The sequence below is a fragment of the Dermacentor silvarum genome, chromosome 2 (assembly GCF_013339745.2).
Source record: "Dermacentor silvarum isolate Dsil-2018 chromosome 2, BIME_Dsil_1.4, whole genome shotgun sequence".
In the NCBI taxonomy this organism is placed as follows: domain Eukaryota; kingdom Metazoa; phylum Arthropoda; class Arachnida; order Ixodida; family Ixodidae; genus Dermacentor; species Dermacentor silvarum.
The window spans coordinates 179187419-179207418 of NC_051155.1; the positions used below are offsets into that span (position 1 = coordinate 179187419).

Here is a 20000-nt window from a genome sequence, read left to right on the forward strand (position 1 = left end):
TTGTGGAAGCGCGAAAGCTCGCGTCCGCGCGCCCACGCATGCGCAGGCGGTGCGGCAAGGCTTGGTGAACAGCTCCTTTCTGTTATTGCGCGCTTGGACTGCCTCGCGTCGGCGCCTGGCTACGCGGCGATGGCGCGCTACATTCAACTCTCAGTGAAGCAGATTTATACCATGCAAGAAAGTGCTTCTTCTTCACTTTTTGTGCTGATATACCAGCTCTAAAAATATAACAGTTATATTTATAGATATCGAAGCATCTTGAAACGCTGTCAATAACAAAGTACGAAGTGGCGTCCGCCAAGGCGTCAACGAGCCAGGCCAGTGAGCGCGCGCTGTCGCGCGTATTTGTGGATGCAAACCGCCATTCCTCGCTAGACGCGGCAGGCGCAAGGCGAGCTAGACGCGAACTAGCGCGCTTCCGCAGGCGTACGTGTGGTCTGGGCTTTAAGCTTTGACGATAGGAACATCTTTTGCCCAGAGAGCCCCAATTTGCCAAAATAATTCTCTTTCATTCACCGTGAAGCAAGTCACGCTGCAACTTCTACACGCGAAGCACGGTGGACGCTTCCATGCCTTGACTAATGGATCGGTTTCCCCAGCACATGAACAGACGCAGTAGCCCGGAAATCGGTCGTGATCAAGTTTAATCTATCTGGCGCGGCCACAGTGACAGCCGCCGGCACTTGATTTACTTCGTAAATTCTACGCATTAGTAGCTCAGGAGTTTGCAAATTCATAAAGCATAAGGGTAGCTGCTTGGGGTGGTTGGTGAAACACATTTTAGGCCTGTCGCCTTCTTCCTTCCTCCTACGTTTTGCACACTAAAAAGATTTTTCCTTGTCTAAAGAATCATGGAGCATAGTCAGTTACTCCGAGGCAGGCCTACACAATGTCTTCTTGCTTATTAATGTCGTATATCCCATGAACAACCTGTTAAAAAATCAGACTTATTCTTCACTGTGCAATCGAAGGAAAGTCATGGCTTACCTTTTTTAATCTATACGAGATCCATTCCGAGTTGAGATAATGACCACGCAGAGACAATCGCCCGTTCTGCTCACCGTTGTGCTCGACTTATCCCCCTTTGAAAAGATGACTCATGAGGGCTACGCAACTTGGCCCAGATGTGCTTTTGACAAAGTGGAGCCAAATGACTTCGCGAATTTACGTTTACATTGTCTGACCATTGCGTACATCGCCGCCATTCCCACAGGCCTACAACGGAGCTCAATGTTTCTGCGCCGTTTGCAGCTTCGTATGGAGTTAATAAACGCCCATGCGTTGGGAATTCGAGTGGCTAGCAGCACTGCTCATGAATTACGGGGTTCCAGTAGAAACAACTGAACATTTCATATGTGACTGCCCCCTGTTTTACGAACAGAGACGGTCGCTTTCGTCTGCGTACGATGAGCTCGGCAGCCGTCCATTTCATTAATGAAGAGTTCTAGGCCCCTGGACTTGACAGACATCTACACAGTAGGCACGATGAAGCAGTCTAATTCTTCAAAAAAAAAAAAAAAAAAAACTTTAGAGAACGAATATGACCGCACAATGGCGTAATTTTCCTGCCCTCTTTCTCAACTTTTTCATCTTTACACCCCCCCCCCCCCTCTTATTTTTCGGTGTTGGGTAGCAAACCAGATTACATTGCCCGCAAAAATAACAATACAAACCAGCGGAATAAGGACGAATATTTTAATGAATCCGCCTAATATGCCGTGCGGTAACACGTGCGGAAAGAAACAGAGAGGACGATGGCGTGTTTCTGAACAACACCGGATACTCTTCTCTTTGTTGTAGAATAATAAATGCTGCAAAGAATGGCAGGAAAATCCTATAGGTTTGCACGCACAAAGCTGGCAAAAGCTCACCGAGACCAAACGCATACAAACCGTATACCTCATGCGCATGTACACGAACATCTGAGATACGTTATATTGGAGCAAGTCCACATACATTTCAAGTGCAGTCTTTGTCAAACGTTTAGAAGCCGCTCAGCGAGAGGTATTATCGTCAGCATCCTCCGGAAGCTCTCATGAACGCGCGTGACGTTCCGAAGCCCATATAGGTGAAGAGCATTCATGTGGTCAATAAGGTATTTTAGCATGGCGTTACCGTTCTGCTGTCATCGCTACGGGTATAACGGTAGAACCTAAGCAGCAGAGCGGTAACACTTTTGAGAAGACGGCAGCGCCGCCGATGTGCAGCGGTTACGTGGATAGTTTAGAGATGGCAGAAGTGCGAATGCTGCGGTTTCCGCGCCGAACATAGGATGGTACCAGGTGTGAGGACGACAGTGCGGCATGGAGGAACCATATTTTAGAGCAGCAGAAAATAAAGGGTGGTTGTATGTGGAGGAAGTGTAATGCCGTGCTAAAATACTTTAAAGTCCGCGGCTTTGGAGCAACAAATGTTCTACACAGCGGCTAGCGAAGTCTTTGTGTGCGGCATATGCCCGGCTCTCACGAGCTTACACCACTCGCGCCGTCTCTTACCAGACTCTCTCTCTTAAACAACCACATAACGCTGCTTGCGTGGAGAAACTTGCAACGTGTACAGCCTGTATCCGATTTCAGCTAAAGAGAGCATTATAAAAAGGCTAACTTGCACGGTCCAATGATAGGTTTGATGACGAGCCTAGTGGCATCGTAAGTTTTGACAACGACTACATTCTTGAAAAAATGGCAGGAAAGAAAATGACACATAAGGCTAGATGACAGGAAAGCTGCCTGTAAAACAGTATTTTCTGAAGGCCTTCAGGGAATAAAGTCATTAGTGGCAGTGGCGTAGCCAGGATTTCTTTTCGAATTTGCTCGCTTTTTACCGGGGAAGAGAGGGGGGGAAGGGTTGTTGTCGCACGTCATGTTAACCAGTTATCCTGGTACACACAAATATCGGGGAGAGGATGAGGAGGAAGGGTGCACGCGCCCGGTTGCGCAATTCATTTTCCAGGGCAGCTGGGCCTCTTGGACTGTGGTGCCGTCGCACGGGAGAACGTGAACCATGGCGGCGCCTCGGATCTGTTTGTGCCCCGGTGCTGCGGCGGAAGCCGCGGTGCCGGGCGCCGACGCGAAGCGGCGGTCGTTGGGGTGTTGCGGAGCGCAGCGTTGCAACACCCAAATAAAAAAAATATACTGCTCCAGTGAGGTAGACTGCTTCCTCCCTGATAGTGAGATTATATTTGGATCATCAAAACAGTGATGCGTTTATTTAGGAACAGCATTGATCCCTTAACAGCAGCCACAGTGGTCTGCCTTTTCCCGTCCTTCGGCTATTCCTAAATAAACGCATCACTGTTTTGATGATCCAAATATTATCTCACTATCAGGGAGGGAGCAGTCTACCTGACCGCCGCTTCGCGTCGGCACCCGCCACCGCGGCCACCGGGGCACAAACAGATCCGAGGCGCCAGTTCGCCTCCTCCTCTCTCTCCCCTTCTCCCTCCCATCTGGCTAAGCCCCGAGTTAGTGGCACCTATCCTGTCCTTCCGTCATCTAATCTTCAGTGTCTTCTTTCGTGTCATTTCTTCCAAGATGAACCCGTACTAACTATATGCCAACTCCCAACCATAGAGTGCGTGCTAGCAGCGTCACCGACCCTCGGAATGACTGCAGGTGTCCGAGGAAGAGGTCCTGGAAGTCTCCCAGGCCACCGGCGAACAGCCCCCACTTGATATCCAGCTGGATGAACCGCGACGGCAGCTGGGCACGTGCCTCGTGCACGCCGTCCAGGAGGAGCAGCGCCAGCGCGCCCCTCCGGCGCAGTTGCAGCGAGTGCCAAGCGCCGTCGTCCAGCCGCACGCCCGCGGGGCTCTCGAGCAGCGCGGGCTCCCCGGCGCCCAGCTCGAGCCGCAGCCGCAGCCGACCCCCGGCCAGCTGGAGCAGGCAGTAGTCGTCGGGCCCAGCGGCGAGCAGCAGCAGCCCGTCGGGCCTCGCCGTGCGGAAGCGTAGACTCAGGTCGGTGCTCTCGCGAGCATCCTCCAGCTCTAGCGACACGAAGCCGTCGCCCAGAAATGATGCCTCTGCGTGGATAAGCAACGAGACATTGATTGACTGATTGATTCGATTTAACTTCCCAGAAAATGTTCGGCAGTTGTTACACTCTTGTAACACAAGAAGGCGAAAGCCTGCTGCACATTTGCTACTACATCAAGTTATACAATTGGGGTTAGACTTCTTGCAAGACATAACGAGCCGCAATGGGAAGTACATGTGTGCCACTATGGTGACCTATAGATATACTGAACGCCACATATGAACACTTAACGTAGTACCTAAAGTGCAGCGTGTCAGTGTAAGCACTAGACCACACCTTTAGTCAGCAATATGGCTGCGACGTGACGTGTGCAATCACGCACGCATTAGGCACGCGTTTAGTAAGCTAGAACCGTGGAGCAGCCGTGGATTCAACAATAAATAATAATAATAATAAAAAGTAGCCGTGGCTTCAGGGAAGCGTGCTCGTCTCGCACCCGAGAGTGAGGCTTGGGTTCAATTGCCACCCAGACCGAAATGTACCAAATTTTCTTTTCAAAGCCACTAAGTTACTTTGTCTTCAGGAACCTCCCTGAGAAATGTGACGTCAATTAGAACATTCTTTTGCGGCGCCGGCCATTTTTCTTCACTGCCCCGTTTCGCCAAGGTAACCGCCAAGTGCACGCCAATAAGGGCACCGCCAACATAGACAAATAAGGATTTCGCTTTAATAACAATGGGCCAAATTCACAAAATTGGGGCACACCATGTGTCTTAGTCATCTGCACACTATAGCAGCACATTGTGTGCTTGTGCGCAGTACAGTCCAATACTACGCCACAAAGTGCATAATGTACACCTGCCTACAATGTGTGCACTATATGCGCATTATACACAATGAATACTACGCACACAATGAATAATAATAAAACTGTTTAATAATACACTTGACACATCCCTAAAGCTACAAGTACCATCAAAAGTTTCCCGCTCTGAAGCGGCAGTGCTGCGCCGCCTCTGCCTCGGGGTGGCATTTACAAAGGTATACTCGTTCCACATCGGAATGGGGAATATACGCCCCATGTGCGACTATTGCGGAACTTCAGAAACGGTTGAATACATGTTATTTCTCTGTCCCCGGTACGACGTCGAGCGTGAATCTCTCCCGACACCATTGAATCGGCTGGACTCTAGACCATTTACGGAAATGAAGATCCTTGGACCATGCCCGTACGCATCGATGGCACAGAAAGCCACGAAAACGTTATCGTCGACAGGTCGTGGATACCGTTTGTAGATTCGGTGCGTACCTTCAAATGTGCGCGAAACTGTGCTCTCTCTCTTTCCATCCCTATATGCCCTTCCCCCAGTTCAGGGTAGCAAACCGGACATGCCTCTGGTTACCCTCCCTGTCTTTTCTATCTTCTATTTCTCTCTCTCTCTCTCTTAATATATGAACACGGCACGTACCAAGTACAGATCACCCACAGCATATGACTAGACAGAAGACCGAGAGCTTGCCATCGATCTCGTACTACATATACATTTCCCGTCGCCAACGTCAGATTAATTGCAAGCGAAACGCGCAAAGTTCACATAACTGTGCTTTCCGGAACTTCAGTCGATGCACTGATATTTTAAAGCAGCTGGCTTTCCCGCTTGCTACACGTACGTAAATTTGGGCGGAAGAAAAAAATCCGGCTTTTTGTCGGACAAATGCAGCGTGACGCGACGGTTATGCCTTCCGGAAAGCATAAAGAGATATTGTATCACAAGGACTGTCGTAATAAGAATCAAAAACGTAAACTGGAAAGGAATATATTACTTCTTGGCAGGGTTGGGAGCGGCGAGGGCGTGGAAGGAGGATTAAGAAAGAATTACGAATTGTAATCCTAGGGATTACCTCGGCAGCGAAAGAATAATTCTGAATTCGTATGCAAATCGAGCATGAGGTCGATCCTCTCTTTTCCCTCCTTGCGTAACCCGAGGATCATGAAAACAGACGTCGAGCTCAGTCACGTACGCCTTGCGCTCTGACGCATGAACGACGATTTGGAAGAGACGAGCGAGGCAAGCTCTTAAGCCCTAAAAATTTTAGCACGTGACCTCTGCCCTTAAGCTTGTTATTAACCGCTCATTCGTTTCGCATACAGTGAACATTTTCTCGGAAATTTGTGGCACTCTCATTCTTAGCTTTTTTTCTTTTTTTCTAGATGTCACTAGCAGTATTCCTATTATTATTATTATTATTATTATTATTATTATTATTATTATTATTATTATTATTATTATTATTATTATTATTATTATTATTATTATTATTATTATTTTGCTGACTATCGTATTTACACGAAAGTCAAAGGGTTCCTTTCGGTAACCGTTCGCGTGAAAGTACTCGTGCGAAAGTTTCGCTCTTTCTCCAGTAGTATCTGTGATATCTCCGGCCCGGGAGATATATTATGATATATGTTTCATTGTCGTTACATAGAAATCACTGTAATTGAAAAACAACTTACAGAACTTTCAAGAGCGGCCATCGTATACGGTATATGCGTCCGTGTTTTTCAGGAACCATGGGGCTTCCACGGATGCCACCACCCCTCCAAGAAACATGAAGTCACAGTCACTTTAGCATAAGCTAAAGAGGATGAAGGCGGTGTAAACCGTGTAAATTGACCAAGGTAATGATGTAAATTGACCGAAAAACACCGGACCCTGATACCGGTAACCATGCTTGTCCTTTTAGACCTGCGGCTGAAGTGTGAACCAAAAGACTAAAAAAAAAAAAAAAAAAGAAAGGGCAATTCGTTTATGCACAGCAATAAAGTGTGCTGAAAAACTCAATACAACGTCATTTCTCTTGCCCTTTCAGTGTTTTCGTTTCATTTTTAAACATTTTTATTTGATATTTAAGCCTACTTTTTTAACAACCGCAAAGAATTTGCGGAATTTACTGCACTCACCACGACCTGGCTACAGACAGGCACGGAAGCAGAAATCAATAAGTTCTTTCACGTTGCTGTGGTTCCACCGAATGCCTCCAGCGGGGAATTATTATTGGAACGCTATTTCACCGAAGTATGCCCAGGAGCCTGGATCCTGCGATATGGAATGTCCCCAGCCTCCATCGAGTCTCTCAGTATTGCCGGCATGTACGGACTGGCGTTGTCAACTCCGTGGCTCGTGAAGCGAGCAAGAATAGTGACACGCAGTTCCAAGCGTCAACCGTGCAGGGCGACTGAATATAGTATAGTTGAGGTTAGCTGATTATTGAGCGACTGGCCCAGAACTATTTACACGCAGCAACGTCTCCTTATTGGCCACGGGACGCCTCGACTACCGAATTGATGGCTATCGGTGTTACCTGAAATCTGCTGCGCGAAATAGTGTCGCTATCGTCTCAGAGTGGTCAAAAGCGACGCTTCCCAAGCACAAAGGCGCTAGGTTCGAATCGCATACGGTTGCCAGGAATATGTTCTCTGTCCGTATTTTTTCCTATCTCACGTTTGCAGGAATATTAAAATATAATAACTCTATACATACGTTATCAGGATAACATTTACTTTATATCCTTGTGCATCGCTTTAAAACTGTTCCAGACTCCAGGTGCAGTTTTCTCCCAAATAATTATTGTCATCATTCTTGGGAGAGATTTTCCTTTCGCTAACGTTGTGGGCACTGGGGCATGTATGCCAGGGAAAGCTGTTCGTGTCTATGGGACTTGTGAATGGCAGCTGCCCTTTTATTGAATCTCACGGAAATACAGCCATGTTACCACGGAATCAAAATCAATCTTAAAGTAATACTTATTCCTATGTCAGTCAAATAAATACGTTTACAATGAAAGAGGGACTCGCCAGGTAGTTAACACAAGTTTTGTATACCAGTTAGCATTTTGTTTCCGTGCTAACATGTGTGTGCAATATTGCATATGTTTGTTTTAATTTACTCACAAGAAATATTACGCTGTCTTTAAACTGTACTGTCTTAGTCATGAAGCCTCAATGGCGGTGAGTCAAAGTGCTGCGCGAGCTGCACAAAGGAGGTCAGATCTCTGTCAAGGATTCTTCGCATTTAGTTCTAGCCGCCTTTTGATTGGTCGGGAAGGGAATGAACATTGAACTGAGTTCACAAACATTTAGCAGTCATTACGACCATTGTCATCATCATCATCATCATCAGCCTATATTTTATGTCCACTGCAGGACGAAGGCCTCTCCCTGAGATCTCCAATTACCCCTGTCTTGCGCTAGCGTATTCCAACTTGCGCCTGCAAATTTCCTAACTTCATCATCCCATCTGGTTTTCTGCCGACCTCGACTACGCTTCCCTTCTCTTGGTATCCATTCTGTAACCCTAATGATCCACCGGTTATCCATCCTAAGCATGCCTACGGTTATCCATCCTACGCATCCTACACCATTACGACCATTGTAACCCAGCATAAAGCGTCAGCCAATCCAAATACTCCCAAAAAATGATCACATGATCATGACTATTCTTGTGGAAAGAAATAAGTTACTCACTGAAATATACAACTTCTTTTTAAAGTGCGCAACACATCAAAACGATTCCACGTGCTGCCTTGGGATACTAATTAATACATTTAAATTGTGTTAGTCATGAAACCACAACTTTTAATCTTCAACAGCGTACATATCTGCTGCTGAATATGCATTCTACACGTCTCTGACACATAAAACCGCACTGCATCGGAGGTTCTGGGACGCTCGCAGTTAGGTACAGGGATGCTGAAGCATGCGTGAATATTTCCAACCACGTACTCCATTGGGAGCACTTAAAATATCAACCATGTTTGGGCCGTTGCAGTGTTCGACGTCGTGGCAACACTAAGCTTCGCAACTGAATGCAATTATCAAATTTAAGGAAATTTTTCAATGCACGACTGGGATTTATTCGTGATTTCGGGCACTATTAACAGCGCAATGCGCTGTGTTCCTCTTTTTCTGTTTTCTTTTTCTTCGTGCCTCGCCTAAGCTTTGGCCTTCCAAGATCTAAATTATGCTTTTTGTTAATTGGCTAACGAATTTGTGTGGTCTGATCACGAAGAGTAACAGCTTCTATTTTTTTTAAAGTCGACCCATTGGTGTCTGAAGCCTTCTCCGGCCTGCAGACCACTGCACAGTACTAGAGGCACGGCGTTTATATAAACGAGACGTGACAGCACTGGAAAGTCGTCCTGTTTCGGACTCGGCGCGTCGGACTTTCACCGCGACGTTGCAAGCGTTAATCAAATTCCCTCAGCGGTATCCTTGCGTCATGTGGTTTTTTCTCTCGTTCCACTGAATCATTTCGCTCCATTTCTATTTTTTATTCTAGCTGAATCAACACACGTGTTGCTGGCAAGGGCTGAGCGCTGTAATGTGTTTTCACTCAGGAAATCGATTCGGCAAAGCCGAAGGTTCTGTGTTCGGCGGGCGCATGCGTTATCATTGTGGTGATGTGTCGTGGCACTTATCTGTCGCAAATTGTCATCGGGAGTTCAACGAGTCCGTTGTTTCCGTTCTTTCTCGTTATCGCTAACATCCGTGTTATTTGTTCTTGTCATGTCAGAACGATGCTGTTGCGTCCACCCGACCACAGGAATTGCCTTTACGGAAATAATACATCATATCAAATTCCACTTCCAACGACATGCTATTGAAGGTAATAAAAAGTAAGTAGGAACAAAACAGTATATTAACAGCGAAGCTGTTTAACCTGGGCGTTTGCCGTCAGGAGTAACGCCGAAATGTGGGCCGATCCTGGTGGTAGTGCAGAAAGGGTCCAAGCCCAATGGCCCATACCCCTGTGAACTATCGAAGCTGTATAAGCTCGAGGATGGTCCGTCGAGTGTACGCCGCAAAACCTCCGCCTGGCGATGACGTCACCATGCGTCGCCTAGCAACGCTTCGCACCAGCTGCGCCGACCACACCGAGCCTCGCCACAGCTGCGTGAGCCGTGACGTCATCGCGCGCGCAGCATCGGTTTGCCTTAGCTTTGCCGAACCATGACGTCACCGCGCCGTGCGGAGTGGTTGCCGCGGCTGCGCAGAGGCGGAGCTAAGCCGTGACATCACTGCGCCGTCCAACGGGATATATAGCTCCGCGTCGCCGCCGCGGCGACACAAAAGCCCCGCCGTCTACGCGCAGAGCACATCGCCGTGAAGATGGGGCGGCCAAATAACAGCGTCACTCCTGAAGAAGAGGAAGCGCGTCGCGAAAGCCGCCGCGCCGCTATTCGAGAGCGAGTGAGACGACTTCGGTACGATCGTGACGACTTCGGTCCGGCGATTCGCAGAAGATCCGGCGTTACGAGCCCGCGAAAACGAGCAAAAGCGTTTGAGCGTCCAGAAGCGTCCAGATACTTTAATGACCGAGTGTTCGTTGCTCCTTGGACTGTCGATGATTCCGGGGTGATGTTGCGCAAAACGTGGCCGTGTCTCGAATCATAACCTCGCAAAAACGTGGCCGAACCGAGATAAAGCTAGGTGGGGTCGCCAGCTTCGCTGTTTGCCCTGTCTTCGCACCACTAGTATGAACCTGCACCTAATTTTTACAGCGAAGCTATTAAGGGCTCAGTCTCCGATGGTCGTGACCGCGTGTAGAAAAGAAAAAAAAAACTTTAATTGGCCTTATGTTGTAGGTGCGAGTGAAAGCGCGCGAGGGAAGCGCACTTTCACGGGGAGTGAACGCACGGCGGAGAGCAAACGTGGCTTCTTCCGTCGCGCGAGAGGCCGTGGGGGGGGGGGGAGGACGGGTGGGAGGGACGGGGAGCAGCACCAGCAACGCGCAGAACTGTTGTCGACGGCGGCGGCGTCTTACCCGCGTTCGCACCAAACGCGCGCGGCGTTGGTGACGTGTTTATAAAGAACGTGCGAACCTTTGCCGTATACACCCTATAGCGGTGTACCGTAGCGACCATAAAACCATGATCCCTGTGGTCACTAAATAAATGAAAACCACCGGATCATATACATGGTGTTTTAGTGAACACTTTAAAAATTTATTTAAGGTTGCCAGTGGTAGATAGCCCAAGTCTAGTTAATGAGCTGGTCTACTCGAAGAGGCGGACATTACTTGCACAAAAAATTGAAATGCATAATCGTACAAAAATTCACTAATTAGGTTTTAAACTAATTACCTGATGGCCCATATTGCGATTTACAAATTGTAGCCGTGGAGTTCGCAAGGCGCATACACTTGGAATTAATTCTCAGGATGCTCCAGTTTCGAGATATGAATCCCCGAACTTTGCGGAGAAATGCATTGACGTTCCAGTTAATTTTGTGCTTCAGTGCATAAAGAGACGTTTTGTTAATAAACTAACTGGAACGCCAATGCATTTCTCTGCAAAGTTCGGGAATTAATATCTCGAAAATGGTGTCATCCCGAGAATTCGTTCCATGTGGGTCCGCCTTGCGAACTCCACGGCTACATTTTGTAAATTGCAATATGGGCCATCAGGAAATTTGTTAAAAACTTAATTAGTGAATTTTTGTTGATTAGTCGATTATGTATTTCAATTTCTTGTGCAAGTAATGTCCACCTCTTCGAGTAGAGCAGCTCATGAACTAGAATTGTGCTATCTGCCACAGGCAACCTATAAGAATTTTTGAATAGGGAGTTTTAGAATAGGGGCCCCAAACGTTTTGGGGCCCCAAAGAAATAGCGTCGACACCACTGCGCATGCGCGAGACGCTAACTGAGTTTAGGTTTTGCGTTGGGCACGCTATTTCACCGATTAGCGGGAGCCCCAAAAGCAGCCCCAAAAGCTTTGCCGTCAACAAACATGGCGGCACCCATCGAAGCGACGGCTCTCCGAGTACCAAACTCGGCTTGATTCTTGGTAATGCGTGAAGTTCGCAAGCTAGGAGAAGTGACTGCGGTTATCGCTTTCTCTCAACTAACGTGTGTAATGAAGATTGATTCATTAGACGCCGCTGATTCCGAATTCGATTGTCGATTTCACCGCTCGTAGGCCTAACGTGGATTAGCTTGGCTGGTGAAGGCACGTCAAGTTGGTTACTCAAAATTAGGCACAACAAATCGCTTGCTGCTAATAGAATAACCTCTCAATTGTAATTAAACGCAAAACCACGAAAGTCAAAATTACTCTTCCTATCATAAAATGGTATAGTTTATTTTAATATTTATAATAGTTTTTTTTGACACCGTAGTGGCGCTGCAAGCGCAAGACGCTATTCGCAAACGCAAAGCCCTATTCTAAAACTACCCGCCGTGGTTGCTCAGTGGCTATAGTGTTGGGCTGCTGAGCACGAGGTCGCGGGATCGAATCCCGGCCACGGCGGCCGCATTTTGATGGGGGCGAAATGCGAAAACACCCGTGTACTTAGAATTTAGGTGCACGTTAAAGAACCCCAGGTGGTCCAAATTTCCGGAGTCCCCCACTACGGCGTGCCTCATAATCAGATCGTGGTTTTGGCACGTAAAACCCCATAATTTAATTTTTTAATTTTCTATTCTAAAACTCTTGCATGCCCCAACGCTAACACCCGCAAAGCTCTTTGGGTCCCCAAACTTTTGGGGCCCCTATTCTAAAACTCTCTAATATGTTCGCTGAAACACCCTGTATATTTCTCATTCTTTAATAGTTCAAATAACCAATTACACCCTTACATCTTAATAGTAATAATTAGAAATACATAATTCCCACTATAGTACAGCTTCGCTGGTCTTCCATCTCCACCCCTGTGGAAGGGCTGACAGCTTTTTTTGTGATAATGTTTGCAAGGATGCGCTCAAGGCCACTTCAGCATGACCCCAAAACCGTCCTCAGCTTTAAAAAATGTCCGATGATATCTGCGTTAAAAAAAGAAAATTTATCAGTATCCTGATGACCAGATCATTTAAACACAATGAATGATTTGTTTTGCTTTGTTTTACGTGAACAGGCAGTCATACAGAGAGGAAACTTATTAAGGAAGTAGCAAAAATGTCGGGTTTAAGATAATCCCCATACAAAGAAAAATGGAGTTTAGGTGGACCTGCACATGACACGCGCTTAAAAACAGCAATGACTATGACCACTCTCTCGGAGGCGGCGAGCACCGGCTTTAAATTCTCGAGAATATTAACCCAAACTGTTTTTTGAGTGCGTCTGGCTGTGGCGTTGTCGTCTGAGTTAACCGCGGAGAAAGACTGCGTGCTCATGAGGCGAATTCTAAGGTTAAGTTCCCCAGATAACATGTTTCCTCTATTAACCTTAGCAAAGACGACAAGCACACGCTACCGGTGCATGAAGCGCTAAGAGAGAGAGAGAGAGAGAGAGAGAGAGAGAGAGTAAAGGCAGGAAGATTAACCAGATGCGAGTTTTCGGTTTGCTACCCTGCACTGGGATGGGGAATATAGGGCTTGGAAAGAGGGCAAAGAGAGACAAAGAAGAAAAAAACAGCAACAGGTAACAGAAAAGGCGTTGCTAAAGTTTTTATTTCATCAGCGTCCAGGTGATGCGTGAATCTTTCCCAAGTGATGCGATTTTCACAGGACGCAAAGAATGGAACTCACAGTGCACTCGGGTGTAAAAATGAACGTCCTGCCAAGAACACGGGCAGCCTAACCCAGTTTAAGGTAACTGCGTTGAACAGCTAACCACAGGTGCAGCAATTAATTACCCGGTAGACTAAGCCCCGGCAACCGCAAACGCAACTCGTCGACATCAGCCTGTGCTCATGGGAGGAGAAAATGGTAGCCACCACGGAGGAGCTGAAACCTAGCTGTGCGCGCACAAATTGTCTTTAAGCCATTATGCACGTGACCCGGGTCTGCCACATAGGACCGCAATATCAAGTTGGAAAGACGAATTGCGCAGCAGACAAAGACATGTGTTGCCTCCCAGCCGCACCAAGAGTGGCAGCGGAAGAGAAGACCAAAAGGTTGCTAGCAATTTTTGAATGGTTATGCGTTGTATAAGTCACTGCTAGTACCGTCGCAAAGAGCCTTTTCACAACCTTTGACAGGTACCACGGCTCCATACCACTATATGCGAAGCAGTGCAGATATGATGTTAGCTTCCAGAAAACGAGGAATGAAACGCCAGAAGAATATAAAATTTAATAAAAGCCACAACGCTTGTCGATGTAGGTGTGGCTGCCGCCATTAACAACTTTAGCAACTGCGATGCAACTGCGATGCTTATAAGTTATGACGTACCATCCCATTGGGTCGAATTGGAGGTACAGCGACTGGTCACCGTCCTTGACGGGCGGCGGTAACGAAGCCCGTGAGAACATGGCCAAGTGAGGGCTTTTGTTTCGTTTGTGACATGGCAGCTAGAGCGCATTTCCGCAAGCCATATCTAATGTGTTCTGCTCGAAGCAATTTGAAAAGTGCGCGTTCTAAAGAGTGGCCATAAGCATACTACGTCGAAACTTTTTGTCCCGCAATGAACGTTACATTTTGTTGCGCGTAATAGTTAGGCTTTTCCTAATGCAACGGGACTGTACAGTGAAGCAAACATTATTCCTTGCAGCTTTCTTTATTGTTGCGCCAGAAAGCTCCGCTTATTTTTATGGTTCGACATATTTCACCACGCCTGCCAAATGTCGCGCCTAACTTTGATCGAGAGCTCTACTTCGTCTTTCGCTTTCGTATACCGATAACAACGGGCCCACACTTTGGCGTCGACAACGCATGCATGCTTGTGCAAGAACGCGTCGGCGACGCCGCAAAAGCGCAAGCGCACGTGCGCATGCCCGACGCGACCCGTTCGTATTTCCGAGTTTCAGCGCCCGAGCCGCCACTGTTCTTTTCGAAGATTCACATACAGGCGCCACTGTTGCCGAACCGTGTCCTACACACAAAAGAAGGCTCTCTTCCTCTCCGTCTCGAGTGGTGCGCGCGACGCCACGAGCCCACAAATTGCACCGGAGTAGACTGATTGCCAGGTAAAAAAATGTCACAGTTTCGCCCTAAGGGCGAAGCAATGAATGCGATAGCAACACAGCAATGTCATACGAAGTAAGGTGAGCGGCTTTGGTAGGAACAACACGCAGAACTGTTGTCGACGCCATCGGCGTTTTGCCCGCGTTCGCTCAAAATGCGTGCGGCGTTGGTGACTGTTGCCGGAGCCTCTGATATAAATAGGTGGTAAGTGGTTCTTGAGGGAAAGGGAAAGGTTGGCGCTATCTTCTGCAGCCCTTGAGGGAGCACGGCTGATATAAATAGGCACTGCGTGCCGCAGCTAAACGTCGCCTCCCTTCCCTCCCCCTCCCCCACGGCCTCTCGCTCGTTGGAAGAAGGCGCGTTTGCTCTACATACATGGTGATTGTGAAGGAGAACAGAGACGCCTACTTCTGCAGCCCTTAAGCGAGCACGGCGCAGAACGCGCGTTTGTTCTCCGCCGTGCGTTCACTCCCCGTGAAAGACGCGCCCCTCGCGCCCTTTCACTCGCACATACAGCGTTCGGCGCGCGGCGACGATTTCTTCTCCAAATGACGTCATACGGAACCTCACGGCGACGAAAAGCTGGTTCCCGGTCGTCGAAACAAGGCCGGAAACGGCTGCTGGTGCTCTTTTTACTGGTCGCCTCTCTCTCTCTCTCTCTCTCTCTCTCTCTCGGACTTTCTCGTGCTCCGCGGCGGCGCCTCCGGGTGACGCCGTCTTCGACGGAGAACCCAACGGCCCGCTCGCTTCTTGCTCGCGCGCCGCCGCTCGTCTATTTCCAGCAGCCACGGGCCCGTCGCCCGCGCGCCCCTCTCAGGCACAGCTGTCGCAAATCTTCGCAACGTCCCCTCGCTGCCGCCGCCGCCACCGCGCGCACGGCGCGTGGCGACTCGCACGCACCGCTGCTTGTCGTTCAGCGCACCACGTGCCCACGGAAAAACCTCGCCTGCTTCTTCTTCTCCTTCACCGTGACTCCCTTCCTCCTTCAGCCCCCACCGCACCCTCCGAAAAGCACTCCGTCGCAGCAACTCCTCCGATACAACGCCACCTTCCCTTCCCCCCCTTACCTCCGCACTTGGTTGAAGCGTACCCAACGCCTCTTGGTTTCTTCTTGCCTGCCAGCCTCCTGTTCCTTCTCGTGCGCTTTCGGAGCCACCACAGATCCTGCGTCTTTTGCTTCGCGCGGAACGTCGCGGTTGCTCTGCAGCGCTGGCTTATACGCGCCTTTGTTTCTTTTGCTCTCGCCGTTTTCGGAAATCGAGGACGATGCTTTATTTCTTTTGAAAAGTCCCGCTGTTTCGCTGCTCTTTCCCTTAACGTTTCGATCACGTTCCCTTCTTTTCTTCTCTCTCCCTTTCACACTCTCGCTATTCTTCTTCTTCGTTTTAAATATTCTAAAAAGAGAATATCGATTGCGAGCCGTTCCGAGGCTGTCCTTGCGCGAAGCTCCTTGAAGTCGTTAGCTTGTATCAACACCCGAGCTCTCGGCGATTTAAGGCTTACGGTTAAGTGGAGCTTGCTCAGCAGCACACGCCTATATCCAAGCGACTTCCGCTCCTGTCCACCGTTTACCGCTTCTTTTGCCACCTTCGTTCTTTCTTTCTTTTTTGTTTGTTTGTTTGTTCCTATAAAGGCATATCTTGCGGCTGAATAATATCACTCCTGAATACAGCGTTCAAAGGATTTGTTTGGCATCTCCTGCGTGGTTCTAATATTATTGTTATAGATGTCTTTATACGAGCTATATACTTGATCACAAATACAGAAATGGCCAACACTGGAGTAATTTAAATGTCAAGTTAGGCGGCGCAGAGGCTCTAGCTTCGCACTTAAGTGCGAAAGTCCAGAGACGAACAAAAACTTATCTGTTTTCTTCGCTTTGCATTGAAAAGTAAAGTGCACTCATTCACGCTCTTAAGCATCGGCCATGATATTTCTTGCTACTGCTTGTATTATGTGTGGAAATTCTACCCAAGACACGTATAGCTATAGGTGTCTCGCTGCGTTTTTACAGCTGCCGATTTTGCTGCCGCCGGCGGACCGCCATATCGTACCGCATATGCAAGCGGTGTGACGTATGAGACGTGACGAGAAGTTTTTCACTCAACTGGTTCTCAGCGGCTACATGGCCGTCGAACTTCCGTTTCTCTGTTACTACGTGCGTGTCAGACGTCCGAGACCGAGAAATTTTCTTAACGTGCTTCAGCCCTTCTCTTTGTGATTCAACAGTACTTCCCGACTAGAGGCAAAATTGCTTCATGCAGCGGCTTTTGTCTTGTGCGAAACACGTTTCGAGCTTCGGAAATAGCATAACTGAAATATCGAGGAAGCTGAAGAAAATATAATCAGAAGCACTTGCCATAGTGGCGTTGCAGTGATGAGCAAGAAGTACAATTTTTTGTATCGTCGTTCTTATTTAGATCACTCCCGTCAGAAGTAGCCAGCCCTGCTGTGGGGCTCGCCTCTTCAACATCCATTAAAGTCTTCTTTCCTCTCCGTTTCCATGCATGCGCTAAACCACCATCACCCACTTTTTTTCCTGCGTCTAGAGTGTCCGCTTCTCCATCGTCCGTCATATATTTGCCACGACTTCTTTACACTTCGGTATCTCGAGTCAGATGGCTCGAATCAGATGGTTTAGTCAGCAGAGCGCTGGTTTCATAATGCCGAGGTCGTGTGTTCGGCCCCTTGACATCGCCAGTGCCTACGGAGCATGCTATGTTTTGACTGGCGGCGAACGGTGGCTGGAGAGACTTTGCGCGAGTGAAGCCTCACTGAGACAATTGTGGTCATAACGCCACCTATAAGGATTTCGGTTATCAAACATTTGTAAATTTTGTCGCATGATTCGTTAGTGCAAGTGCTGTCATCTGCGTTACTAATCATCTGCGTTAATTGGGCATTTTGCGCCAGTGTTACTCTCCCGTTTCTCTGCTGCGCATCTGCAGGCATGCCCTTCCTTGATCACTCGCTCTTACCTGAACAACACTGGTCGTGGCATCCCGGTAAGAGCCCCGCCAGAGAAATTATATACTCACAGCGTCCACGTGGTGCGCTGATATACCGGAGACCGGTCACAAGAACGAGTAGGTAGGCTGGTCCCGGGGGCTTTGTTGCATGCCACGCACGCATTCATAGCAGCAAATAGCTTTAACCGGTCTTCGCCATTAAAACGAGACCTCGTTGAAAACCATATCGTCGAGTAATCTACATAGTGTATGTTCTCTATTTGCAGGCACTTAAGTGGCGCTGTGGCTGTAAGCGCTGTCATGTTTTTTGTTTGATCGAGAGGCGAATAAATCACTGGGCGAGAGAGTTGAAAGCTCTGACCGGGAAATTGGCGGAGAAACGCAGTTAAGACGCTAGACGATCGAGCGAACGAGAGGTGACGAAGCGTGATGCGAGGTACGAAAAATGAACACACGCAGCGGGCGCCTGTTTGCAACTTACATACGCATGAGCGCCGCCGTGGTAGTACAAGCGAACGTTATGCAGCTTTCTCCGCATGTGGAGCGAGTCGTGGCTACTTCAGGAAAATGTTTAAAAAAAGATAAAGAAAGCTTGTTTGTATTGATACTTATGCATAAACACCGCGCAGACATTCAAGAAACTACAGTTGTGACAGTTCACTTGCGGAATCTTCATTTTTTTTCAAGTTCCGGCACGAAGAGATATTGCATAACTAACTTACCGTAACTCAAAGCAACAGTTTCTTTTTAACCACCGTACAATGCGAGGCTCGACAACCGCGCAACTAGTCGTGCTAACTATACACGTCAAGAACCCTGTTGAGGACAACGAATAGCCCACCGCAGCAATAAGAAAAGGCGAGAAACGAACAACCACAGCAGCAGCAAAAATAGGGCTGCGATTCTAACAAAGCTCCAGTGACAACCCAAAGAAAAAAGAAGAAATATAGGGAGGCGCGGGTAATCACCGCGTAGCGACACTTCCCTCGCACACGCTGCGCGTACGCAACCAGCCACGAATAATCAAAACGGAAAAGAAAGAAAGAAAGAATATGAGCAAAGAAGAGAAACGGAAGAAGAGAATGACACCAAGTGAGGAGGTTGGAGGGGGGAGACAGGCCACGTCCATCGCTTGGAAGAACACAAGACGGCTTCTTTCAGGGGCGACCTCTTCTCGATTTAGTCCTCAGAACCAGCCTCCGTCCTCTTCCTCCACTGTTGACACTTTCCGCCACGCAGTTTCAGCCCGCGCGCGCCCTTTTATCTCTGCCCCTGCGCCCGTGCGCCTCACCCCCTTCGCGCTGTCCTGTTACGCTTGTCTTTTGTGTATCATTTTAATCTCATTATTTGTCGCGCGCAACGCTTTATATCGTCGCCGAAAGAACTGCGATCGCTTCTATTTATAAGAAAGAGCGGCGGCGTCGGCGGCGGCCCAATAAAAGCCGCGAAGAGGGTACGCCGCACCCTGCGTCGCTATAGCTTCACGTGTCTCCAGAAAAGGCGCAAATGGACGGGGCCTATGGCGGCGCCGTTGCCGCTCGGCCGGAGCCACTGCGTCTCTGTCGCAAGAAGCCGAGACAGTCCCTCTTACAAATTTATTTAGGCAGTCTAAAGAATGACTGGAGGCGCTTTATAATCGACCCAATGGAATGTCTATGAAAAAAGAAAAAATAAACTGTGGTATTACAATACCTAACGCCCTTTTTTTTTTTGAACAATTGTCTATGCAGTCCGTGCAAGCAAACCTTTCGGAAGTCTCTGGACCACCACGCGTCAAAGGAAGTGGAGCTCCTAAGGACCACTGTCTATATGAACAGTGTGAATACTTTTTCCGCAAAAGGACAACTCTATAAGGAGACAAGAAATTATGAAGATTCGATATATGCGCATTTTGGAATCTATGGGTAAGCGAAGCTTTCGTGAAGCAGCTGATGAAATGCTATAATTTGCCCCTTTTCGTTCATGCGTCTCTTATATTACCGCATTTCTTAATTTCTCCGCATTTATTTGATACGTACCATCCGCTTCTTGGCCAGTCTCACGTTGCGGGCATGCGCCACTGTATAAAAATCGTCATCATCATCGTCGTCATTCACCCGAGGCGACCATCTCAAAGAGGGAGTTGGCGGTGGCACGATAGAAGTATAGGTGT

General features: G+C 48.2%; 1 protein-coding gene across 1 annotated transcript in view; it reads right to left on the reverse strand.

Annotated features, from left to right (window-relative positions):
- Positions 1-20000, reverse strand: part of LOC119440588 (chondroitin sulfate proteoglycan 4-like) — a 172433-nt gene that overhangs the window by 53713 nt on the left and 98720 nt on the right. The window contains 1 exon segment of the mRNA XM_037705486.2: positions 3598-4021. Within this exon segment, the coding sequence (XP_037561414.1) occupies positions 3598-4021 (424 nt within the window).